The following is a 23,965-nucleotide window of genomic DNA, read 5'->3' as shown; positions in this document are numbered from 1 at the left end:
TACATTGGAATCAAAGTAGACGAGCACCTCTCCTGGTCATATCATGTTAATTTTGTTTATGAAAAACTTAGAGTTTTATTAGGTAAATTCTTTCACTTAAAATTTAAAGTTCCTATTAGCACACTTAGATGTTTATACATGTCACTTGTAGATTCAATACTGAGCTATGCTCTTGACAGCTATGGACTCACAACTAAGATAGGTTATCGATAAATTAGAAAATATGCAGATCAGATTTTTAAAATTACTTGTTAACCATAAAACTAAACTCAAATGTAAAGGTAACTACAGACTTCTATTCAAAATTTGCAACATCTTACCTGTTAGTTTAAAACATAAATACCTACTTGCGATCAATAACCATGGCCGGCGGGAGCTTAGCTCAGAGGATGCATTAACACCAGTTAATCACACTTACATCACAAAGGCTGTGACTTCAGGCAAACTATGCGTTCCTAGAATTAATAACTACTACGGGGATAGAACCCTTAGGAAAAGAATACCATATTTGCTTAATAGTTTGCCCGAAGCCATAAGATGTGAAAATAAGAAGTCTAAATTTAAATCTATGTTAAAAATACACTACCTCAATATTTTGTAGTAATTGCACTACTATAAAATTAAGTTAAGTACATGTGTAACTAGAGACTGATGACCCCACAGTCAAACTCATTATTGAGTTTTGCGGGGCTATGATTATTGTATGAATACTCTGTATTTTATTAAATAAATAAATAATAATAATAATAATAAAAATGTAATAAAAGTATGAAGTGGCAGTTCATGGCCTTCACTAAATTAAAAAGCTACTTTGTTTCACTCCCTGGAGTGAGGGAAGTCGCACTTTCTTCACTCCCTGGAGTTAGGAAAGTAGGCTTGTTCGAGCTGCTGAGGTGAAAAAATCTTTTCGCGTTAAAGCCATGTTTAACGCAAGTGATTTACTTTGACAAGCCATTAAAAACAAAAGATGATCGATGTGTAGCCAACATTTATTATAAATAACAGCCTGTATTTCTTTTAAATATACAATTCGTAATTTAAATGTTTACGAGTGGCCAGTAGTGCAAAACATTCAATGTGGCCTACGTATAGTGAGACATAAAATAGTAGAAATTAAATATAGTCGGTCCAACCAAATTGTCAGTAAATAAGAACAAAACAACTATACTCTACTTTTCTTTGCGTGCTAGTACTAGTGTAAGACAACGATAGTATGATTCTCTCTGTCTATGTTTGAAATAAGACAGTACTTTGACAAAATATAATTTCCATTTCACAGATATTTGTGTTGTGACACAGCATCATGGCATTCAGCCATTTAAAAAAACTATAAGCAGTGTATGTTTTACGGTTCGTAATGGTAATGACATTCTGCCACTACGCCTATAAAAAAACAATACACGATTTTTGCTATATTTTGCAGTTTTATTTATATAAAATCGACATGAACGTAATAAATAAGACATTCACAAGACAATATTAAATAAGACATTATTTAAAAAAAAATACAATATTTTTAAAATTACCAATTTAACTACACAAATAAACAAACATTTAAAATATTTCATCTATATGTTAGTGGTGAAAATGTCTATTCAAACCGTCTATTCTATTCGGCCGGCATCGTCAACCCCTTATTTCACGGCCTCGGTAGTGATGTACTATTTCTTCACACTCGCTCAGTAAATGTGGAATTGCACGCAGGCTTAGCGGGAACTATAGAAAAAGCGTTTTCTCTAGGGAGTTATGAAGTTTCTAGTATTATAATTAACAGTTTTTTGTCTTTATACTTCATTTTTGTATTGCAAGTGTGATGAAAAACATTGTGTGTAACTCGGGGCGTAATAATATTGCAAACTCGAGTCTATAAATCGCTCCGGCAAGCAATATTTAACTTACGCCCCATGTACTATTACATGTTTAAAGAAATTCAATACTACCTACAGTACCTACTTAGCTTGTATTGTAACTATCGTAAAAATTGACAATGTGCGCGCGGTGCAGTGCGTGCGTGAACGCGTGTGGCTAGTGGCAACCGCTTTTGTACCGTAGACGGGACGAGATTAGTAGGGATATAAATCCGAGCTCGCGCGGAGTTTCATAGGCCTGGTTTTGGTCAGTCTGCCCTTGCAAATATAGTCTAGTATCTGTGTCATTATAGCTTTTGCCTTGGTTAAAATGAGTAAAAATTCAATTTGAAAACTACAATTTAGCGTTAGCCCCCTTAATATAATGCCGGCTGTACGGTTGTGTGGAGACATCCCCGAGATATGCCGAGAACGAGTGTGTACATACTGCTCCCTTCTCGTCTCGTCTCCCGCCTCCGCTCTGATTGGATCGGAGCGGTGCCGAGACTCGGCGAGAGGCTCACGACGAGTGTGAGCGTGTAGTGTGTACAGCCTGCATATGAACGATTGTCTTGCAGACAAAAACGTGCCGCTGGTGGAGTGGGAGTATATGCCGTGCGTGGGACCGCGGCCGGCGGCGGGGCTGGCGGGGCTCAAGAACGCCGGCGCCACCTGCTACATGAACTCTGTGCTGCAGCAGCTCTACTGCGTGCGGGACGTGCGCGACGCGATACTCACCGTCCAAGGTCAGCACTTATTATATAATTTTTAAGAAAAAAAAAACCGACTTCAATGGGGAATGCCGCTGAAAGTTCACTTATTGTTGATGGTGCACTCTTAGATTCCAGACAATGAAATGAAAAAGACAGCATCTTTTGCCTAATAATGTAGAAAAGAAGGTAAAACCACCCACTTTTCTAGTAGCATTTCGTTTCTGTAAGGGTCGCAGTTCTAACCTAACCTACTTTTCTGATAGCATTTCGTTTCTGTAAGGGTCACAGCTCTAACCTAACCTACTTTTCTGATAGCAGTTCTGTTCTGTGAGAATCGCAGTTTAAAACCCAACCACGCACGTAACCCACTTTTCTAGTAGCATTTCCGGGTCCGGGTCTGGGTCCGGATCAGAGTCCGGGTCCGTGTCCGGCTGTCCGGGTCTAAGTTTGGGTCAGAGTTCGGTCCGGGTCCGGATCCGAGTTGGGGTCCATGTTCAGACCCGGGTCCGGGTCCGAGTCCGGGTCCAAGTTTAGGTCTGGGTCCATGAGGAAGAGAACAAATCGCCAAACGTTGAAGAGTCCCATTCTGATCATTATCAGCAGTTTCCACTTCATCAAATGTCACTTTTTTAAATGTAAATGCTGGATTTGTTGATGAAAATACAAAAATCACTATATGTATGCCTTTCACATTTGAGGAGTTCCCTCGGTTCCTCGTGGGTCTCATCATCTGAACTCGAGCTTGACAAAAATGTTTCCTGAAAACCTAACTTGCTTAACAAACATAACGAAGAGGACAAATCGCCAAACGTGAACTATGCGTCATTGAAGAGTTCCGTTCTGATCATCATCAGCAGTTCCACTTCATCAATTGTCACTTTTTTAAATGTAAGTGCTTGATTTGTTGATGAAAATACTAAAATCACTATATGTATGCCTTTAACATTTGAGGAGTTCCCTCGATTCCTTATGGATCCCATCATCAGAACTGCTTTTTGACAAAAACGGGACCAATCTGTATGTATATACTTACAATCAAAAAAAGAATTTTCAAAATCGGTCCAGAAATGACGGAGTTATGGAGTAACAAACATTAAAAAAAAAAAAAAAAAACCCAATTGAGAACCTTTAAAAAAAACATACAACCGAATTGAGAACCTCCTTCTTTGAAATCTTGAAGTCGGTAAAAAAAAAAACATACAACCGAATTGAGAACCTCCTCCTTTGAAATCTTGAAGTCGGTTAAAAAAAACATACAACCGAATTGAGAACCTCCTCCTTTGAAATCTTGTAGTCGGTTAAAAAAAACCCGGTCAAGTGCGAGTTCGGTTAACTCGCGCACCGAGGGTTCCGTACAAACTTGAAATTTTCTCGTGTAACTATAATCATTAATCACGAAAAACTTGACCAGAAGTAAACTACGCGTAATTGTGTGCAGCGCCCTTTATCAGTAAATTGGCTCACTAATTTATTAATAACGACCTGTATGTATGTATGTTGGTTTTTTAGGGATAATTCTTTATCATGAGAACTGATTTCAACATTTTTTTGTTTTATTTGAACAAAGGTGTATTTAGTATAATATCATAGAAATTTCAAGTATAATAAAAAGGGGCTTAAATTGCAAATTAAATAAATTAGAATATGTTTTTGGATAATATAAAAAAAGTTTTCAAAAGGTCTGAATATATTTTTCCTGTTATATTTATGATAATATAAATACTATGTAAAAATTTCATAATTTTTCGTCTGTAAACTTCGGAGTTAAGGGTGGGGGGGGGGGGGTTCTTTTCACATTTTCCTTCATAAGTAAATTTTATGTTCAATTTAAGCTCTTAAATGATATCCGACTCAACCTAGTAACTAGACTTCGCAATTTTGCTCCTCTTTGTATTGGGCATTTACCATATATAATAAAAAAATACACTTCCAATATGTTTGGGTTAGCGTTGTTCATAACTATTCCAAATTTCAGATCGATAGCTTAAGTAGTTTTCGAGATATTTAGCAATGTGACAGATAGACGGACAGTCACACCATAAGGATTTCTTTAATTGTACCTTTTTGGTACGGAACCCTAAAAATACACAAGAATTCGTGTTGCCATATTTACAGACACTAGTTTTCATAACTCTGCCCGCGGTCTTGATTTTTTAAGGCTATCTTTGTCAGCCGTTGACATTTTCGTGTACATATTGGTTAGTCGTCAGGTCGACAATTTGAACATAAACAGCAATGGTAATATTACCCATCGGAAGTCGGAATGATGACTTAGTTGAGTGATATAATAAAGCGCGAGAAACATCATATTACTTAATTAAGCAATATAAGTGCTACTTTATTAAAGAAACATGTTGATTCTAGGAGCAGCAACTGATCCTAACGAAGATTTCTCTGGGGAGAATCAACACTCTATTGTAGAGAAAGTGGAGGTATGCAATAGTACATTTCGATGCTAGTGCGGAAAGTATGTCATTACTGAATGACATATCCGCACGTGTATCGAACGACGTTTTTAATACAGTTGCGAAAAAATAATAAAAGCAACAAGTATTAAGGAATGGAATTTGAAACTTTTTATATTATTAATTCTGTGACACTGACATCATTGACATTGACATTATGAAGAGGTGTTTTTCTAGCTTTTATTCGACTAGAATACATTTTGTTATTATTATTGAACCCACTTCAATGAAAGTTTTTTTTTTCAAATGCATGTTCTATAAGTTAGAAACAATTGTAAATATTAAAACATTGTACTATTATTACCTAAATATCGTTATTTACGATTATTTGTGTATCGTATATTTATAAAAACAATATCGAATGTTGCATTTGGAAACTTAAAACATTCTTGCAGTAAGAAAATACGCCTCTTCTTTGACAGGCGTTCCGTTCCATTCAGACAACTTATTAAGAACGGTTTTTCAACATTAAAAAATAAACGTGTTATAATGATGAAGAGGTAAGTAATAAAATATGAAATATGCATATTTTTCGTACTCTTACATTAACAGTAGGTTTTTATGTTGATTACGACGTTTAAAGGAAACTAATATAAACACTCATCAATAAGTAGTCATGAATTGGAAAAAGTATAAATTTAAAAAATTGGAAAAGTAAAAAGCACTAGTTCGCGAAAACCAACTTTCCGCACGCTAAACAGCCACGAAAAGGAGCACTTTTTGAGCAACTGTATTAAAAAGTTATATTAACTTTACAAACTTGAGAGTGAAGAGCGTTCGATGTGTAGGTTTTCACAATTAACAGTTAAATATATAATTTGTTGTTACCTCCTTACAGACTACTGGCGACTACAACGTCACAATCTTGAAACAAGTCCAAGCTATATTCGCACATTTGCATTTCAGTAAACTGCAATATTATGTGCCAAGAGGGTTGTGGGCTCATTTTAGGTAAGCATTTAAAATGGAACGATTGCCAGTACAATTAAGTTGACAAACCTCTAAACCCTACACTACATTATCTAATGCTTAGAGACCTGAGACCTTATAGTCAAGTCAGTTGGGGTAAGATAATCGATATATTTAGCCTGGTGCAAGAGATACACTATACCATGCATATTCCATTCCACGCAAGTGTTGCTCTTCCTATACAATAGTTTCTGTTACACCAACTGCCCTAACTTTTGTATCACTTCTCAAAAGAAACAACTGTCTTTAATTGATAAGATAAATGTAAATCAATAGATATAAAATTACTATTGTAGACTTCAAGGCGAGCCAGTAAATCTCCGAGAACAACAAGATGCTGTAGAGTTTTTCATGTCCCTTGTGGAATCATTAGATGAAGCTTTGAAATCATTGGGACAAGAACAACTGATGGCCAAAACATTAGGCGGTACTTACTCAGATCAAAAAATCTGTAAAGGATGCCCACACAGGTACGTATTCCACACTATTCTTGCCACGCTTACTTGTATAAATATACTAAACGAATGAATATGCATATAATATAATATAACACATCTTGTTTGTTTACAGGTACTGCAAAGAAGAACCTTTCAGTGTAGTGTCTTTAGACATAAGAAATATGTCACGGCTTCAGGAATCTTTAGAAGCATATGTGCGAGGCGAACTTTTAGAAGGCGCTGATGCTTACCACTGTGATAAGTGTAATAAGAAGGTATAGCTTTTCTTTTGCTTTTGTATTTGTCATAAATACATTGAACTATTTTTAATTGCTACTAAATTATATTAGTTAATTTTATGTATGTGTTCTATTCACAGGTTGTAACAGTAAAAAGGTTATGTTTAAATAAATTACCCCCAGTTCTAGTCATACAACTTAAAAGATTCGAATACGACTTCGAAAAAGTTTGCGCGATCAAATTCAACGATTACTTTGAATTTCCGAGAGAGTTGGATGTTGAGCCGTATACAGGTAAGAAAGTCGTTTCTCTAGACACGTCTTCAGAAGACGTGATCTGTTTGTATTGTGTATACATGCATACAATTTTATATAGGTACGTATGTACATTGTATACAACCTTGTTAACATGAATATGGTATGCGCCGCCAGCTCGAGGTCTAGCACGCGCGGAGGGCGACGCCTCGCTCTGGGAGGGAGGCGAAGAACGGTCACCCGAGACTCACTATCAGCTGAGCGGCATTGTAGTGCACTCGGGACAAGCTTCCGGGGGCCACTATTATTCATATGTGCTCTTAAGGTAAACTATTTTTCAAATAATATTCTTTATTAATAAATTTAGACCATAAATAGTAAATTTCGTTGTTATTATATGCATCAGAGATAACGGCAGTGAAACAGGACGGTGGGTGAAACTAGACGACGGTGACGTGACCGAGTGCGCGATGCACGACGACGAAGAGATGAAGGCGCAGTGCTTCGGCGGGGAGTACACGGGCGAGGTGAGGCTTTCCGATCCTAACATATACTTTCCCATTTTAATCTGACTAGGTCAGGCAACGAATGCTGAAAAAAAAGTTATAGAGGGAAATGCTTGGAACTTAATTTTTGACTCCGTAACTTTGTTTAGACTAGTTTAGTATCATTTTCAACTAAATCAAAGATGGAGACGTAGATTTCACCTAAATCGGTTCAGCGGTTATTGATTCCTCATACAATTCTACACCATCCTTTTCACTTTTAACGGATTTTTTTTTTGCATAAAAACTATCCTATGCCCTCCCCCTGCTATCCCTGGGACTCAAACTAACGTATGCGGAGTGAAATCTGGACAAAATTCGTATTAAATAAAAACAACATGGTTTTTTTCATGAATTTTCATGTATTTAACAACGTTAAATGCAAGATAAAGTTTACTCAAGTGCAAGATTTTTAACGGAAGTTGTGGTACTTTAAAGCCATCGGTGTCGATAACACACATGTTGGCATTTTTTTTAGTTAAAATTTTATCTTTCTTAGGAAAACCTTTTAAAAAAACTTCGTATGCTCGACATATTTCACATTCTCGTCTGTTGGACCATTGGTGTTCTCAAAATAATAGTTGCCTTGCCATAAATTTCCATTTTAAGTTACAATATGATTAGTCCCCCATAAATCACATTACGCAAAAACAGCTGTACACATTTTGGTCGGTATGACGTACCCACATTTTCAGTTATTTATTTTTATTTTCGGATAAGGTGACCTTAACTTTTCTTGGATGTTTGCCGATGCCCATATCTTTAAGATATTTTTAAACATTTTTACTGCCAAATTTTAATAATCTCATGACCACTGTAAGATTTTGTGACTCATCGGGCCGTCATTTTCTTCAACCGATCTCTCCCAGGAAACTGGCTAATGCTGGAAGGTTTACCTGAACCAGACTTTATAGCCGTAGTTTTTTTTTTTAATAAAAAAGATGTAAAAATATTATAAACATATCGTCACCTCTAACTCGCTTCCACAAAATGTTCCACTATCTTCGCTTTCGGCCATAGGGAAATAGTACTGGAGAAATTACATACAGTTTCGCGATGGTGTTCTTCTAGATTGACCACAATTTCAAGAGAAAAAATCCAATGCCCATGAATTTTACCGGATTATTTAACAGATATATAGACTTTCAATTGGCAGTTGGATATAGTTTCAGTTTAATTTTTTGTTTACTTTTTACATGTTCAAAACTTTGTCCAGATTTCACTCCGCATTCGTTGTCTCTATACCAAATTATATCTAAATCGGATCAGCGGTTATTGAATCCCCATACAAATTTTCACCTCCCTTTTCGCACCCTTAAGGGACGATTTTTGGGATAAAAACTATCCTATGTTCTTCCCTGGGACTTAAACTATCTCCATATCAAATTTAAACTAAATTGGTTTAGCGGTTTAAAGGTGAAGAGGAATTAAAAAAAAGTTTTTTTTTTCATACTTGTTGAGCTTTTACTTCGGAATGGTGTCACTTTCATATCATAAATGAGTTCGGCATCCTTGATTTGTACAAAAACGATACCACACATGGCCTAGTAGCTTCACTGATGAAGATATCAAGATAAAATTGATAACCAGAGAGGATATCCCGAAAACTATTCAACATATCGAACACTTGACTAAATTAAACTTGTAGCAAATTTAATCAGCTTTCGTTTTGTTTAAGTAGTCATGTCGCTAAGACGCAAAGTTTCCAAGATAAAAGGGAAAAGCCGAAAAATAGGACTTTCAATTCCCCCTTTCCCCCGGCTTAAGGGCTACGGCCGGGGACTTTTGATAATAATATGTTCACCTCCTAACTAGTGTAAACAAAGTTACGGAGTTGCTGGGCCTAAACGCTGAGGCTGAGGCTGAGGCTGAGGCTGAGCAAGTACTCTGCGAATTGTTTACCTTTTATCAAGATTGTTGTTGTTTGTTTATTCTTGTGGCTTAGCGGTTTCTTAATATTGATTTTATCTCGATATTCTCCAGCGAACTTCTGGTTTTTCTTCAGTTTTAAATTATAGCAATCAATTCATCCCAAATAAAAATCCCCATTCATATAAAATAAGTCTTGCTAAATTTGGAGTGTCCAAAAATTACCCTATTTTCGTTAATACTGTTTTTTTTATCCTCAGCATTTGCATTTAATATTAGCATGATTTTGACCTTATTGACAATTACCGTTTTATTATTATTTAGAACATACTTTTTTTGTTATGTTTTTGTATATATTTTTGCTTTTCCTTTTCTACTATCTTGTTTTTTGTGTGATGTTATGCACTGCTGCCATATTGCTTTATCTAAGATACTGGATTCAGAATTGGGGTGATATTCCAGGGAAATAAGACTATAATCAAACGTCTTTAAGAAAGGAAGATGTAGCATATGCGAATTTATTTGTTTTAATGGTATAGTAATCATAATTAAAAGCGCTGGTGGCCTAACGGTAAGAGCGTGCGGCTTTCGATCAGGAGGTCGCGGGTTTAAACCCCGGCTCGTACCAATGAGTTTTTCGGAATTTATGTAGGAAATATTAACCGATTGGTAAACCGGACTAATCCTAGCAAGGCCTAGTTCCCCCTCTGGGTTGGAAGGTTAGATGGCAGTCGCTTTCGTAAAAACTAGTGCCTACGTCAATACTTAGGATTAGTTGTCAAGCGGACCCCAGGCTCCCATGAGCCGTGGCAAAATGCCGGGATAACGCGAGGAAGATGATGATGGTATAGTAATCATCATACCTGCAATTAAATTAGTAAGTGTCAGAATGTAATATTGTATATAAGGCACAGTCAACCACTACTCAATAATTATACTACCTGTATTCAAAATCAATTCTATGAGGCTGGTTAGTTTTATCATAGAGCTCATATTGCTACCGGAAACTAGAAGTTGGTAGTGGTACAGTCAAGATATTAAATATCGGCACGGACAAAGTGACAAAAATATGTATACACGACCTTATTGTCTATACATTAAGGTAGTGTGTTGTGTACAAGCAATATGTCAATATGCAAACTTAATATGCTTAATTCAGCTCAATCAAAGACCAAAAAATTGGTGGTCGAAAAATACCCTGCCGATTTTCAGAAAACTTGCTAGCCGCGCGAATAACCACACAAGGACCTGTCCAAAGTATGTGCTATAATGTAAAATAAAGCTTTCATCGGTGGATACATTATGGAAGCGCCAATAGAACACTAAAAAATATATATAGAATATACATCGAACATTGTTGTTTTATAATTTTAGCACTTCCACGCTTTGTCACTTTATAGTCTGTGCAAATATAGCTTAGCGATTTTATCATATTTTTCCTAATGACTTATTTCCTCATTAACCGACTTCTTTTGCTATGCGATCCTTATTCAACGTTTTCCCTGTTGCATTGCATGCTGTTGCATCCGCCTGGCGAGCTAATTTCAAGAATAGGCGCATTTACTGCTTGGGTAACATACCTATGCGATAGTACTACACAAGTTATATGTGTATCAATTATTCAGGATAGTTATTATAGACCTTCGCAAGTGCGCGTGCGCGTGCGCCTTACGCGTGAAGTGGTAATCTCTTACATTGTTCCAGATATTTGATCCGATGTTAAAGAGGGTCTCTTATAAACGCCAAAAGAGATGGTGGAATGCATACATACTATTCTACACGAGGAAAGATACCATTGAAAATACTAGTCTTGTACAATCAATGAGAAATATGAATTTCAAGTAAGTATAACTGTAACTTTTTAAACTGTTTTAGTAGTATTCATTTCTTTTACTTGCAAGCAGTATTGCTTAAGTATGAGAATGAAAAAAAAACAGAGCTATATTTCACGAGACCATACCATACTATACAGAATGTTTCATGGGTTTGGGGTTTGGGGGTTTTGACAGCGACTAGTGAAATGATCAAATTCAAAAGACATATTTTAATTTATTTGACATAATGTGTGTTGTTTTAATGAATTTGTGATTAATTATTTATTTTTATGCCGTTTGTAATTTCTTATGTATATAATAAGGACTATTTGTCTGCAATAAACGTTACATTACATGTAATAATCCGAAAAGTATATAATAATGTCCCTAAATTATATGAAAATGATATATAACTTGCCGTAATAGTTACAGTAATGCCAGTAATGCATACTCACTGCATTCACATAGCCTACGAATTCAAGTTCGAAAAAATTATAAATTTTGAGCGTTTATTTTGGAAACATATTTTTTTGGGTAAATTATTTATTTATACAAATTCAGTTGTCATATAATATTAAAATTAATTAAATGATCAGCTTATATAAAATATCAGGATGGGTACAATTACAATGTCAATAATATTAACATAATATTAATATTAATGTGTATTATGTTTTGGAAACTACTATTAGATGTACAGAGACAATTGTACTCGTATTGTAACAAATCTAGTGTACTTTAAAAACGTCCTGAGAAGGTTAGGGTTATAATTTGCCTTTAGGGTTATAATCGCACAAATCTTAAAAAATATGAAATTTTCGCGGTTATTCGATTTTTGACAAAGTTGCGTTTGGCGCTCGAGGTCACAAACTTGGATTATTCATTGGGCCAAATCACAAACTAGTTTGCAAAAAATCAGAACTACCGGATTTGACGCAAACGAACCCCCCGTACTTTCAGGCGACAAAGTTACTATATTAATAGTGTAATAGTTAAAAATAAATACTTGAAAAGTAAAACTCCCTAGGGCAACATTTTTAAGGGCCAGTTACACCAACCACAATTAGCGGACTGATCAACGTCACTCAGCAGAGAACTATGAAACTTCTGATACAATAGAATTTAGCGAGCGCTTTAACGGTAACCGATGGTTTGGTGCAACGTCATGACCAATAAGAGGGCCGCGGGAGTTTGTAAGAGGAAACAAAAAATACAATTTACATACAAGGACTTTTTCTTCGACTTAATATATCTTCTACTATCTATGACTTCGTTCTGAAACAATTGTATAAATTCTACAGTAAGCTCAACAAGGAACCTATATTTCAGTAAAAAATATGTCAATTTTTTTTCAGGGAAAGTGCAATTCCTCGACCTATCTGGCTGTCAGTCCGTCGCAGCAATATTGCTTTTTCTCACAATCAAGATCAATTTAGTTTGGAGCATTTCAACTTTATGAAAAAGCTGTGCTTCTTGAGGTTACAAGTCCCGCCTGGCACGACAAATGCTATTTGGGTGTGTATTCATATTTACGTACTAATCAAGTAATTAAATTATAAACTATTTTTGATCAGGGATCAGGGATCAAGGGAGTGACGAAAGTAGGCTTGTTCGAGCTGCTGAGGTGAAATAGTACATTACTACAGAGGCCGGGAAGTAAGGGGTTGCCGGCCGAATGCATATATATATATATACGGCCGAACGTAGTGAGGGCGGATAGTTATGAGGCCGACAACCCCTTTTCACGCCGATGTATGTATAGTGCTTTTCTCAAACATGCAATGAAATAAATAAAGAAATCTCCACGAAATCAAAGTTTTAATCTAAAGAAACTAAAAGTAAACTAGGCACAAAATATAACTACCACCTGTACCTATCTTTATCACACGTGTCGTATATTTTACACATGTAGTTAATCAATTTATTAAACAAATGTTCAAAGGTATATTTATGTATCTTTGATTTTTCGCCTTGCATCCTTTTGACTGTAGTTTTAGCCACATAACTGAGATTACATCGTTTTTTATGTTGATATTATGCTTCACATACATCGTTGCCTTAAACATGGAGTATAATTAACAGGTATTCATTTAATATTTTCGTCGGAACTCATATTAAATAACACAATAAACAACGCACAATAAATCCAATAAAATAGAATTACAGATACACAATGAAAAATGTTCAACTTTACCTCCAAAACGATTAAAAAAACACCAACGCGTGTTTGAGTAGACATTTTTACCGCTAATATTGAAATGAAATATAGTTTGTCAAAGGACTGTCTCATTTCAAACCTAGACAGAGATAATCATACTATCTTTGTCTTACACTGGTACTAGCACCCAAAAGAAAAGGATAAATATAGTTTTTTTGTTCTTATTTACTGACAAACTAGTTTGACCAACTATATTTTAAATCTGTATTTGTAGGTAAATTTGCAATTCAATATTATTGGAATTTGTTAATAATGTTTTATTTATATATTTTTTGTAAATTCGATACAAATAAAACCGCAAAATATATTAATTATCGTTTATTGTTTTTTTTAAGGGGTATTGGCAGAATGTCATTTCGAACCATAAGCAAATATTGGTTATAGTTTTTTTTTTGGCTGAATGCCATGATGCTGTGTCACAAATATATGTGAAATGGAAATTAAAAAAGAGCCACTTCCCGGCCTAGGCCTCCAACTTTGTATGAAATTTCATTACAGGCTCCTCGTCTTGCCGCGCCGGAGTCGTGATACTTCCCAGCCTAATATAAATAACGTAATATCAATATTACATAGCATGTTTGAGAAAAATACATTACTATTTAAAATTCACCATTCATAACTGTTATATCGTTTGCTTAAAAAAAACTAGTGCGTACCAATAGGGGATATTACTGCAATAAGAATTTATTTATAAATTTCGAATAATACTTATGTTAAAAATATATAATGCACGATGATAAGTTCCAAATGATGTTGAAATATCAATTTAAGAATATGTTAATGTCATTTTCAAAGGAATGTGATAGTTCGCTATCTGCCTCTTTATCGATCGAATATGCAAGTGACAGAGATGTTAGATAACGAAATTTTGATTTTATTGTTTCGCGATAGACCCTCAGATTGTGGTAGTGGTGCCACCTACGCAGTTTCGCGTAATTTTCCCTATTAAATGAGAGTATGTTCTCTCCTTTTAAACCAATTGTAGTAATATCCATATTAGTCCGTTAACTCTCAGAATGACCTTCGGATTTTAGAAAGAACATCGGGTATCGGCGGTAACACGCGAAGGTGATACTGCTGTTCTGCTTTCTTATTAACTCACAAAAAGTTTTAAATTTACCGCAAAAAGTTAAGGATACCTATTGTCTCAATGTAAAATAAGCCCGAATTTAATGACATTATGCTTAATATTCGGTTGATGACTATATTGCGATTTGAGTTTTTGTCATAATCTAAATAAATAGAATCAGAATTTGAAATTCGTCCGGAGGTAATAATTTGAAAACAGTACCTCTACCATCAGTTGCCAGAGTAAATTTCACTTACTTTAAGTGAATAAACGCGCCGTACGTCACATATTTACGTCGGTTTACGTATTATGTGCCCAACTTCACTCCACTGCAAACGATGCTGTCCCTTTCTAAGTATACTAAAAAACAGAGCAAGAATTATATCGGAGTATTGTACAGCGCCTCTAGGTGTTACCTAAAGAACTAAATATCAAACGTATGAGTAAACGGTAAATTACCTATCGAAATCCTTAGCAAACTACCAGTTTTGACATTGACATATTTACTCACGTCTACGCGGTCAACGTAATTTACTTTCTTGTATATATGTATGTGTTTATTGTTAATTTAATATTAATAATATTATTTAAGCTATCATATAATGTTTATAATTCTCTGAATTCAAAATTCTGGGCTAAATCATCAGTGGCGTGCCTAGCGTTTTGGAGTAAGGCAAGCCGAAAGATTATGTTTTCGTAATAACTGTCCAATCTTCACTTTGTACTCAAATGAATTTCCTAGCGTATCGAGGCGAGCTAATCATAGCGCACAGGGCATACTCATACTACTACTAGATATAATTTTACAAACATATCAGGGCCTACCGCGAACACCGAAGTTTGCAAGTTGCAGGCATTTTTCTCTGTCACACTAATTATTTACGCCTTAATTGAAGTAAAACAACAATCCCTTGTGTTTTGTAAACGGCCGTACAGAATTTTCTCTTATGCGTTAGTCATTATTCTGAGTATGCGATGCGACTGACTTATTTAAGAATACAAAAGTCTGGGAATAGAAAAGGTTGATTTTGGCGCGGAAATGATATCCCGTTTTTCTACAGTTTAACGATTTTACCTTGCCTTCGTTGAGTAATACGTGGACACATCCCTTCCCTTCACAAGAAACGACTTCATCCATAGTTAATGTAGCCACTTTCATAAGTTTTACAAACAAATTAGAGGACAAATCGTAAGTACAAACGCGTAACTGAACAAGGCCACATCGACTAATTAATAATATACTTGAAGTTGATTATTAAACACGAACTATGCAGCTAACTTCATACCAAATAAAATTGCTATAGTTTGTCAAACATGAATCTAGATTCATGCTCATTTCAAACATAGACAGAGAGAATCATACTATCTTTGTCTTTCACTGGTACTAGCACCCAAAAGAAAAGGATGAGTATAGTTTTTTTGTTCTTATTTACTGCCAATTTGGTTTAACCAACTATAGTCGGTAAATAAGGCCCCATAGGCACGAGAGTTTTTTCAACGCGCGTTAAAAAAGCGTTTGAATGACAAATGGATAACCATGTATGTATTCACACGAAGGCGGTTTTTAAGCGCGGCGCTTTTTAGGGTTCCGTAGCCAAATGGCAAAAAACGGAACCCTTATGGATTCGTCATGTCTGTCTGTCTGTGTCCGTCCGTATGTCACAGCCACTTTTTTCCGAAACTATAAAAACTATAATGTTAAAACTTGGTAAGTAGATGTATGTTGTGAACTGCATTAAGATTTTCACACAGAAATAGAAAAAAAAAATTGAGTTTCAGTTCTAATCTATGGATAGGTTTTTAAAAAATGATATTGAGGTTTCTAATATCATATCTTTCTGAACTGAATAGTTTGCGCGAGAGACACTTCCAAAGTGGTAAAATGTGTCCCCCCCCCCTGTAACTTCTAAAATAAGAGAATGATAAAACTAAAAAAAATATATGATGTACATTACCATGCAAACTTCGACCAAAAATTTGGTTTGAACGAGATCTAGTAAGTAGTTTTTTTTTAATACGTCACAAATCGTAAACCGCAATTTACCTTTCACTCACATTTCACATAAAAAATACATTGTTTAAATTGTGTAATGTAAGTGCGAGTCGGACTCGCGCACCGAGGGTTCCGTCCTCGGTAAGCGAGTCCGACTCGCACTTGGCCGGTTTTTATCGAGCACTGTTCGATTTTCGGCGTTGAGCGTTGGCCGTAAATTGAATTGAGCATACGGAACTCCGTGTATCTGTTCTCACAAGCGTTATAAAAGCGCCGGCGCTGCTGTCAGATGGCTGTCGAGTGACGATCCCGAATTATTAATTCAAGAAGTTGAGTCCCGACCATTTTTACCGGAATACGCAAATAAACTACTTATAAAATGAAGCGTGTTTTTATTACTACACTTCCACAAGGCAGGGACTGCAGGGAGTACGACTCACAAGTGATTTTTAAGCGTTCATATGAACACAAATATCAGGTATATACGGTAAAAAAGCTCCAACGTCGGGTTTTAACGCGACGCTTTTTAAGCTCTCGTGCGAATGGGGCCTAATCTAATATGTGTTCAAAGCTCTAGTTTTAAATGTTATACATACATATATATATATGCCTATGCACCTCTTGCTCAACCATAGTGTTGTTTTGATTACACATGGTTTTCTGTATCAGAAACTGTATGTGTGAACTGGGTCTAATGACAAGCAGATTAGATCCACGCAAAAGCAAACAAAAATGGTATTACTATGATAATCTAAATTATCAAATCTCATATAGTCTTATTTATATACTTATATATGAAGTTAGTATGAGATGTAGTTATTACTGTTAGTTGTATAGGTACATTCTTACCAAATATGCTACAAATCTATTAAAATAAAAATACCACTTCATTTTATTATTATTTATTACAACCTTGGAAATATTGTTGCGTTCCAGAAGGTACATCATTTTTCTAGCAAGTGTTCACAAAGTTAAATATCTAGCATAATCTACCTCTATGACTATATAACATTTTTAGAATTTCCAGAGTTGCCTGTGGCCTGTTTTATTTACAAATTGCATTGACATGTAGTTCGAAGCGGTTAAAGTACCTAAAGATTACTCAGGTTTAGGTGATTTATCAACTATTCATCTAACTTTCACTACCAACATATTTTTAGTTCTTATTTAGTTTTTAAAAAGCACTGTATAACACTATATTCTTCAGATATCTTCCTGTTTTTATAATTTCTGAATGTGTAATGATGTTTACTGGCCAAGTCACATCCAGAATACTGCACATTCGGCCACATCAGATGATGTGGCTGTGATCATACAGTTCCATAGCTGTTACTTAAGTTTCTAAGTTTCATCAGCTACTATCATTGTTGTTATACTCCTGAAAAATTTAGGTGTAAGTTTACTGCTACCTACGTTAAGCATTATACACATTCATACTTTATACATTAGTCACTAATCATATGGTATATTTACGTTGCATTTTGAAAAGGTATCGAGACATCATAAAGACATCGATGGACAGACATGGCAGGTTGTCTGATCTGATAGGATTAGGCCTTACAATAACACTCCATCATTATATTTGTGGGGTTGTTTTCTTGGAGGAACAAAAGTTTTACTATAAGGCGTTTAATTCGACCGAACTTTACACAGTGTAGTTATTTATTTTAATATTATTTTCTAAACGGGCACTTGCCTCTTGTTTGACTGTTTGACACTCTTAGCGTACGTTCAAATACTTCTGTTTTTTCGTGTGTTTTAGCTAAGTCGTGATAAAACTACAAAGATTAACTAAGCATTTAAATGATAATTTAATAACGGAAATGCATTTGTAACATGATAAAACGGTAATAAACATCCGAATAAAAATATTTCGTTCAAATATTGTTGTTTCCAAGTTGACAGAAAATGTCACATCGAAAACGCACGTATTTTTCGATGACATCTGTCACGTTTATTCGCGTAAACGGCGTAAAGTATTTACCTAGAATAATTCTGGCTCAGTTTTCGTTATATAGTTAGAAAGAGAACGTTTTAGGTGTGAAGTTAGGCATGTATCGAAAACTCAGGTTAAAACGTTTGTGACTCATGGTGCCAGTTGATTTTTTTAGTTTTTTACGTGACCGGTAGAGGCACTGTACAATTACTCCATACATTTTCCTTAACTTTCTCACTTTCGACTGTCATTTACGGAACTCATGGTAGCCGTACAGAACGTCACACAGTCATTTACTACTTCTGGCGGAAATTATATAGAGTTGTTAATACCAGTCACATATTTCAATTCATATGGTAAAATTACACAATTGGAAAATTGTGATATTATTGTTATGGTGGTATTAACTACTCTTTATAATTTTAGGCTGAAAAGACGACTGCACTCTTTGGGTGTTGGATTGCAACTAAATCAGTAAGAGACTGTCATTTTCTCTTATTTTCTATTACGCGATTACGTCCGATTTTACCCGAAAAACGAATGTCATTTTGAGAGTTAACGGACTGTTTATAAGGGCTACCCTAACAGGGGATATTACTGCAATGTTATACCACCAGAGTGTAGCACTAACCTTTTTAGTAAACCATAGAGTAACTTATACATACTGTACCTTTAACAGGTTTTTGACAAGTTTTTGAGATAATAAAATATGACATTGATGCATCAAGGCGGTTTGTTTACAGAGGACCTAACGGGAAACGCGCATCCGAAATTTCGCTATCTGCCTCTTTATCGCTCGAATATGCAAGAATGACAGTGATGCTAGATAACGAAATTTCGAGATTATGGTAGTGGCGCCGCCTACGCAGAGTTTTGCGTAATATTCTCTAGTATTGAACGCTTTTTATAAAACTTTCCCTTATTATTTTAGCCAGCTTATGTAAGTGTCCAGAATTGATTGACATTTATGCATATGAAACCTTTTACAATCTCTAGTAAAATAGACACTGACAATTCCAAGTACGTCATATATGTATATATAAATACCATAATCAACGGGTCGTAATCGCTTGTCAAACCGCTGAGTAAAATCACGGCCACGAAGTCATCTTCTAAAGCCGCTCCGATGTCGCTCAGTTGTTGTGATATATCCATGACCTTATTCACGTATGCCTCCATACTCGCACATTCGCTTAACTTGGTGGCGAATAATGTGCGAAGCAATCCGAGCCGTCGTGACAAGCATCGGTCCTCGTATGCCTTCTGCAGGTTGCTCCACGCTTCGCGAGCCGTCTTGGCATTTCTAATTTGTGGAAATACACAAGGCTTCACGTTCAAGGCGATTTTCGCGAGTGCCTTTTCCTGCTTCTTCGCGTCTTCGTTTTTATTTTCAGTTGCGCCCACACAATCCCAAAGATCGTCGTGGATGAGCACCATCCGCATCATAAATTTCCAGGATGGATAATCTTGGATCCCGGATAATTTTTCAATAAAAACATTCTGAATGGCAGTTGCCATCTTTTGTTTTCTTGCGAATAAATTTTGAAAATAACTTTACGAAATTACACGCGCACACGGTAATTAGAGTAGCGAATTTAGTACACGATCTGCTGCCATGTTGGATATTCCGTGGACTACTCAATGAAATACCATATTAAAGAAAGCAAAATATATTGTGCATCCGCACAGGCAAACGATTACAAGAGAAGTGACATCTGTCTAGAAGACTTAATAACCAGAGTTTATACTGGGACATATATACGAACTCCATGTAGATATATTAGGCACATGCCAACCTCATTGTTCTAATTATATTAGTTCCAACAGAATGAAGTGACGAAATATAATTGATGATCAAACGAACTTCTTGTGGTGAAGTTCGATCGAAATTATATGAGTCACTTCATTGTAAGATATAATATAAGAATCTTATCTTATAATAAGATCCCTCCCGCCAGTCCCGCCCTAACCCTAATATAAGTTTTGGTTTCTGTCTACTTACTCTAAAATAATGAACGGTAACCGGAAGTAGCCGTAAATTGCTTTGACAGTTTTAATCTAAACCGTTACTGTTAAATGTGTGCGATGCTACCTGTACAATAAGGAAACTACACGGTTAATATAAATTTTTATCTGAAGAATCAAGTCTCATATAATTTCGATCGAACTTCTCCTCAAGCAGTTCGTTTGATCATCAAATATTTATCATAATCGATTAGGTGAGCCTGTACTGTATTATGTAAATTTGGTTGATTAATTTAGAAAAAACTTTTTGATTTAATTGCTGGTGAGATTATTAATATTATTTTAATGATTATAGGGCCCAGAACACGAAGAGATGTCGATGCTTACAGTACAGCTAGCAACCAAATTCTTGTTCCAAGTTGGGTTTCACACAAAGAAGACTCTTCGAGGGCCTGCGTCAGATTGGTGAGATGTTTTTTTTATTGCAAAATCTCAATTATAATATATATACCTTATGAAACTTGTTGAGGAAGGTTTAAGTGGATAATTTGTTAAGGTTTTGTGTAAACCGGGGACTGGGGAGGGTCGCTAGTTAAATATAAGGCGTGCCTTTATTATTATATGTTTTACCACTATCTTTGTGCTCTCTTTGTTCTTCAAAAACTGTTGAGAAAGTTGCATTTTATCGACAAGAATGGCAAAGTAAGTTGATGTAAATTTTGAGTTGTTTCCTCATATTGGCTGGTAGAATTGACTTTTATTTAACCTTTCATATATATGTGTGTGTGGTGGTCAAAAATCGTGTTACCTCGGTTGTGCTGTATAGAGTAAAAAAAACGTGCTCTAATAAATTCCAAAATATGACTAAAAGTTCGGTCACGATCCGAGGTTAATAATGATTTTTAATGATAAACATTTAATCCCACTCGTTTAGATTTAATCTCGTGAATTCATGAATTCGATATCACGAGAGGTTAAGGCTGCGTTTCCACCAAAGCTGTCCGAGGATGCGTAGCGAGGGATGTGTTTGTCACGAACCAGTAGAAAGACGTCATTGGCGTCCTCCTCAGCGCAGCTCTAGTCTAGAGGCAACAGCTCAGCGGTGCAAGGTTTATGTACATACAAAACCAGTGAAGGATGTGAGCGAGGAATGCGTTGCGAGGTGACGCGAGCGAAAAACAAAAAAATCTATGCTCCCGCCTCACCGCACCTCCGCTCGGTAGCTGAGCGGTGAGAGGATGTATTGTGAAGCGGGCTCTTTATTTGAAAAGAGCCCGCTTCACAATACATCCTCTCACTGCTCAGCTACCTCTTACATCTCTGGTGGAAACATTCACATCGTTTCACATGCTCGCTACGCATCCTCGCACCGCTCAGCTACCTCGCACAGCTTTCGTGGAAACGCTACCTAAACAAAAACTTTGGCCCCTAGTAAAACAAAAAAAACTATTTCCAGGCACGACATATTATGTCAGCACCTTCGATGTTCCCAAGTGGTCAGGTCGTGGTTTGCGACAGATCTCTTCAAGCATCCGCACAGGTAAGATTCTCGTAGTTAGGTCGAGTCCATATAATCGACCAACTAGGCGTGTGCTCCAGTGACACCGTGCATTGAAGTACCCTAACTTGAAACTTCTTTAATTCAGTTTTGATGCTTAAACCTTTTACTCCCCACCCTATAAGTGATGTCGACAGAAAAATTACATGTGTATTTTATTGGTCATGGTGGTCTTCATCAGCGTTTCCACTTCGCCAAATACCTTCTCTCTTATACATTATACTCATTCAAATATTACAGCTTCAGGTTATACGATATAATTAATGCAACACATTTTGTCTATTTCAGATTATGCGACTACTTACTGTCTTGTCCATCTGCTGAAGTACGAGTAGTTTTCATGAAAATAATTGTCCTCTTGGCTCACTTCTCAATCCAAGACCCACCGGGTAAGTAAATGCTGTAATATGAGGTTAGGTCAGGTCATAAGTTTTGTCACAAAGGTCTTACTTCTCTACCTACTTATACTGTATATCTTTTTAATATAAAATTTAGAAACGTTGACCACTGGCATTTTATAAAAGTCTGTATGTACTGACACTGTTACAAAATAGGTACATATACTACGCATTAATATTATATTTAAACTTTTGAATGTACCGATATACACATATAAAGTTTAGACATGCCTAATCTTAACAATAAATACGCGTCAAAATAATATTTATATGAATTGGTTCCCTCTTGCTATCATCCTTGTAAGGTTTGGCAACGCCAAAATATTGCAACGCCGCGCAAGAGGTTTGACGCATAGGTAGAATTTTAATACAGCCAATCGAAACTTATATTGACCAACCACAACTTTTTTTGAATAGCGGGGTATTGTTTATTGGATATAATTAAAAGCTGGATATATTAACCTTTTTTGAACTAAACATATTAATAGAGAATGGATAGCTGTCAGTGGCAGTGTGGTTGGGGCAGCGATTGATACTAAACATGGATGACTAACTTCAAAGAAAATATCAGCTTATAAGAGGCTACAAAATTTGATTACGCATGCTCACCAGCGGACCAATTGCAAAGATTATTATTATTGGTCAATTTCGCCGACCCGAAATACTATTGGCCTATTTTAAAATTAGTCGCTCTGCTTGGCCGTAACCATGCTGTAACACTGTCACTTGAAAATACATGACAATGAACTGTTAGTAGAGTCGGACCAAGAAAAGTCTGAAACGATTTTGATAACACACGCAGTGCAAGTGTTATTTTAAACGTATGAAATTATGACGTACAAATAACACTTGCACTGCGTATGCTATCAAAATCGTTGCAGATTTTACGTGGTTTAACTCTAGACGGTTTCATGCAATATAGAACATGTTTTATATGCAATATTTTTGTATGATAATTTATTATTTTATTGTCAAGTGAATAATGGGATAGATAATTTATTATTGGGCATGTACATTTGTCGCACGTGTTTATTAGTTATTTACGATACAAGTCCGACATTCGCAACGAGTGGCGGCCGAAAGGAGTGTTTTAAATCGACACGAGTTGCGAATTACCTATTCGCACGTGTATCGTACAATCGCCATCAGATATATCGGAGCGGCCGAGGTGCTCAAAAATATCTGAACACGCACTTAACGCCTTGACAATAAAGACGTGTTCAGATATTTGTGAGCACCCCGGACGCTCCGATATATCTGATGGCGACTACAACGTTTTACAGTACATATGGCCCATATACATAGTTACGTAATGTGCTTATTATAACACAGGGTGTCGTAATGGAGCATCAGATGTACTGTAAAGGCAAATAAGCTTCCAAAATAATTAATAAATTGTATCGTTTAGTTAGGTGTCACAAAAATATTTATGTCAGATATAATTGTGCATTATTGCAGAGGCCGGGAAAGGGTAATTCGTGGACGAGTTTCGACAAAGACGAATCCACGAATTGCTATTCCTACTGAGGCATATACAAGGTGGAAAAAAATAATGGGCCCTGGAGGGAAAGTGCCTTAAAACCTTAAGTTAGCTCATTTTACTTAAAGGAAATATTCTTTTATTTTTAAAAAGAAGCTAAACCGGGTCGCGGCCTGCGGCTATAATAATTGGCTG

At 35.9% G+C, this 23,965-nt stretch overlaps 1 protein-coding gene across 4 annotated transcripts in view; it reads left to right on the top strand.

Annotated features, from left to right (window-relative positions):
* The window catches only part of LOC134754800 (probable ubiquitin carboxyl-terminal hydrolase FAF-X), a 157,463-nt gene that overhangs the window by 87,487 nt on the left and 46,011 nt on the right, over positions 1-23,965 (top strand). For 3 of the 4 annotated variants that reach the window (XM_063691168.1, XM_063691167.1, XM_063691166.1), the window contains 13 exons: positions 2,426-2,593; positions 4,925-4,992; positions 5,864-5,976; positions 6,291-6,464; positions 6,565-6,706; positions 6,811-6,964; positions 7,103-7,250; positions 7,332-7,452; positions 11,044-11,180; positions 12,509-12,668; positions 20,690-20,799; positions 21,791-21,874; positions 22,181-22,281. In XM_063691168.1, the coding sequence (XP_063547238.1) occupies positions 2,426-2,593; positions 4,925-4,992; positions 5,864-5,976; positions 6,291-6,464; positions 6,565-6,706; positions 6,811-6,964; positions 7,103-7,250; positions 7,332-7,452; positions 11,044-11,180; positions 12,509-12,668; positions 20,690-20,799; positions 21,791-21,874; positions 22,181-22,281 (1,680 nt within the window). The remainder of the gene's footprint in view (positions 1-2,425; positions 2,594-4,924; positions 4,993-5,863; positions 5,977-6,290; positions 6,465-6,564; positions 6,707-6,810; positions 6,965-7,102; positions 7,251-7,331; positions 7,453-11,043; positions 11,181-12,508; positions 12,669-20,689; positions 20,800-21,790; positions 21,875-22,180; positions 22,282-23,965) is intronic. The other variant, XM_063691169.1, reaches the window with a different exon arrangement.

This window comes from Cydia strobilella, chromosome Z (genome assembly GCF_947568885.1).
Source record: "Cydia strobilella chromosome Z, ilCydStro3.1, whole genome shotgun sequence".
In the NCBI taxonomy this organism is placed as follows: domain Eukaryota; kingdom Metazoa; phylum Arthropoda; class Insecta; order Lepidoptera; family Tortricidae; genus Cydia; species Cydia strobilella.
This window is presented reverse-complemented; position numbering and strand designations above follow the sequence as displayed.